We start from the raw sequence: 2,526 nt of genomic DNA on the forward strand, positions 1-2,526 counted from the left end.
GGCCCCCGGGGGCCCCGCGGGGGCCCCTGCTGCTGCTTCTTCTGCAGCAGCAGCCAAACCCTTCTCGCCGCTGCTGCTGTCGAAAGCAAAGAGGCCCTGGAGGCCCCTCTGGGCTGAAGCAACTGCAGCACCAAACAGAGCAAAACGCTGACTCAGTTCTGCTGCTGCTGCTGCTGCTGTTGCTGCAGGCCCCCCTGCTGCTGGGGCTGCAAACCCTGCAGCCCCTGCTGCTGCTGCTCCTGCGCCCGGTGCTGCGGCACTTGGTGCTGCCGCGCATGCTGCCCCTGTAGGTGATGCTGCTGCAACTGGTGCTGCTGCAACTGGTGCTGCTGCAACTGGTGTTGCTGCAACTGGTGCTGCTGCAACTGGTGCTGCTGCAACTGGTGCTGCTGCAGCTGGCGCTGCTGGAGTTGCTGCTGTCACAGCTGGTGCTGCTGCAACTGGCGCCGCTGCACTCGGTACTGCTGCAGCAGGTACTGCTGCAGCAGGTACTGCTGCAGCTGGTACTGCTGCAGCAGGTACTGCTGCAGCTGGTGCTGCTACAGTTGGGGCTGCTGCAGGAGCTGCTGCTGCAGGAGCTGCTGCAGCAGGAACAGCAGGAGCTGCTGCAGCAGGAACAGCAGGAGCTGCTGCAGCAGGAACAGCTGGAGCCGCTGCTAAGATGTGGGCACTGGGCTCTGCATGCACCCCAAGCAGCAGAGGCTGCCCCTCCGTTGGCCGCGTAGCTGCTGCTGCTGCTGCTGCGGAAGCTGCTGCTGCTGCTGGAATGGAAGCATCTACTGCTGCTTCAGGTGCTGCTGCAGCCGGTGCTGCAGCTGTTGGTACTGCTGCTGCAATGGGCTGCGCTGCTCCTGCGAGCGGAGCGGCCGCAGCTTTAAAAGCATCAGCAGCAGCAGCAGCAGCAGCAGCAGCAGCCGCAGCGGGGGCCCCCGCTGCGGCATCGCGCGGCGCTGCTGCAGCAGAGTCGTGAGGCATTGACAGGGCTTCGCCGTTTTGCTGCTGCAGGGGGCCCCTCAGTAAAAAGACAGCATTGCAAAGGGGCCCCTGTGTGGGTCAGGGGAGGGTACCCGAGGAGGGGGCCCCCGAGCCCGGTCCCACTGGGAAGCAGCCTTGCTGCTGCTGCTGCTGCCGCTGCTGTTGCTGCTGCTGTTGCCACAGTTTCTCGGCTGCAGCAGCTGCGGGAACTCGAGAGTCCCCAAGACTCGAGAGGGGCCCCTCGACAGAGGCCCCCTGGAGGCTCCTCAGTTCATGCGGGGATGTGCTCTGCAGCAGCAGCAGCACAGCAGCAACAGCAGCAGCAGCAGCAACAACAGCCGCAACTACCGCTGTATTGCTTTTTGTAGGGAATCGGAAGCCGTAACAAGCAATCTCTTTCTATACCGAGGCCCCTGAGCCCCCTGCATGCTGCTGCTGCAGCCGTCGTTGCTGCATGCTGCTGCTGTTGCTGCTGCTGTTGCTGCTGCTGCTTCATGTCCCCTGGGAATTTGTACCATCCTCTCAAGGGAAAAGGACCTCCTTTAAGGCATTTTAATTGACAAAATCAAATTATTTAGTCCCGTTGCTGCTTCGAATTTCTTGTGATTGAGCAGCTGTGGCATGGGGGTTCTGCTGCAGCGCAGCAAGACGACTAGCAGCAGCAGCAGCAGCAACGGCACACCCGCTGTTGCTGCGGCGCGAGCAGCTGCTGCAGCAGCAACAACAGCTCCAATGACTCGCTGAAGGTATTTCCGGCTGACCGCAGTGCAAACGAAAGAGACAGAAGTAAAAAACTGCAAAAGACAAGCAGCAGCAGCAGCAGCAGCAGCAACTACAGCAGAAGCAGCGGCACAAGACACAGCTGCCTCCCCCCAAAGCAACTCGCCCAGAGTTTGGGAGCCTGGCATTCTTCCTCCGCATCTTGTGAGCCACGGGGGGCACACAGCAGCAGCAGCAGCAGCAGCAGAAGCAGCAGCTCCAGCCATCTCAGCAGCTGCTGCGGGAGCAGCAAACCCAGCAACTGCAGCAGCAGCAGCGGCGGCGGCGACGGCAGCAGCATCGGCAAACCCAGCGCCAACGCCAGCAGCTGCAGCAGCAGCAACTGCAGCAGCAGAAGCAGCATCACAGACGCTGCTGCGCAACACAAGACACAACAGCAGCAGCAGCGCCGTCAGAAGAGGCAGCAGCAGCAGCATCGCCATCGCCAGTGCCTGTAGCTGCCACATTGACACCAGCAGCTGTTGCAGCAGCAGCAGCAGCAGCCGTAGCAGCAGCTGTCTCGGCCGCAGCTGCGGCAGCGCTGGCGGCGGCAGCAGTTGTTGCAGCAGCAGCACCAGGGACAGCGGCAGCAGTCGCTGCAGCAGCAGCAGCAGCAAGAGAAATCGTTACAGCAGCGACAGTGGCGGAAGCAAAGGCAGCTGTTGCAGCACCAGCAGCAGCAGCAGCAGCAGCAGCAGCAGCAGCACGGCACTTGATGCTTTTCTGAAAAGATGAATGCTGCCTTGCTGATTGACCCTCCCTGGTGCTGCTGCATCTATTCAGACTATGTGC

At 61.7% G+C, this 2,526-nt stretch overlaps 2 protein-coding genes across 2 annotated transcripts; one reads left to right on the forward strand and one right to left on the reverse strand.

The window, feature by feature from the left end:
- Positions 1 to 59: 59 nt before the first annotated feature.
- On the reverse strand, positions 60 to 975 carry ETH_00018035 (uncharacterized protein; the record flags this gene model as incomplete). The annotated part of the gene is made up of 1 exon (XM_013379099.1): positions 60 to 975. A coding segment is annotated over one exon (916 nt), but the record flags the coding sequence as incomplete, so codon positions are not given.
- A 273-nt stretch (positions 976 to 1,248) lies between these two features.
- Positions 1,249 to 1,339, forward strand: ETH_00018040 (uncharacterized protein; the record flags this gene model as incomplete). The annotated part of the gene is made up of 1 exon (XM_013379100.1): positions 1,249 to 1,339. A coding segment is annotated over one exon (91 nt), but the record flags the coding sequence as incomplete, so codon positions are not given.
- Positions 1,340 to 2,526: the final 1,187 nt, after the last annotated feature.

Source organism: Eimeria tenella, genomic scaffold (assembly GCF_000499545.2).
Source record: "Eimeria tenella Houghton genomic scaffold, Eth_scaff1417, whole genome shotgun sequence".
Taxonomy (NCBI): domain Eukaryota; phylum Apicomplexa; class Conoidasida; order Eucoccidiorida; family Eimeriidae; genus Eimeria; species Eimeria tenella.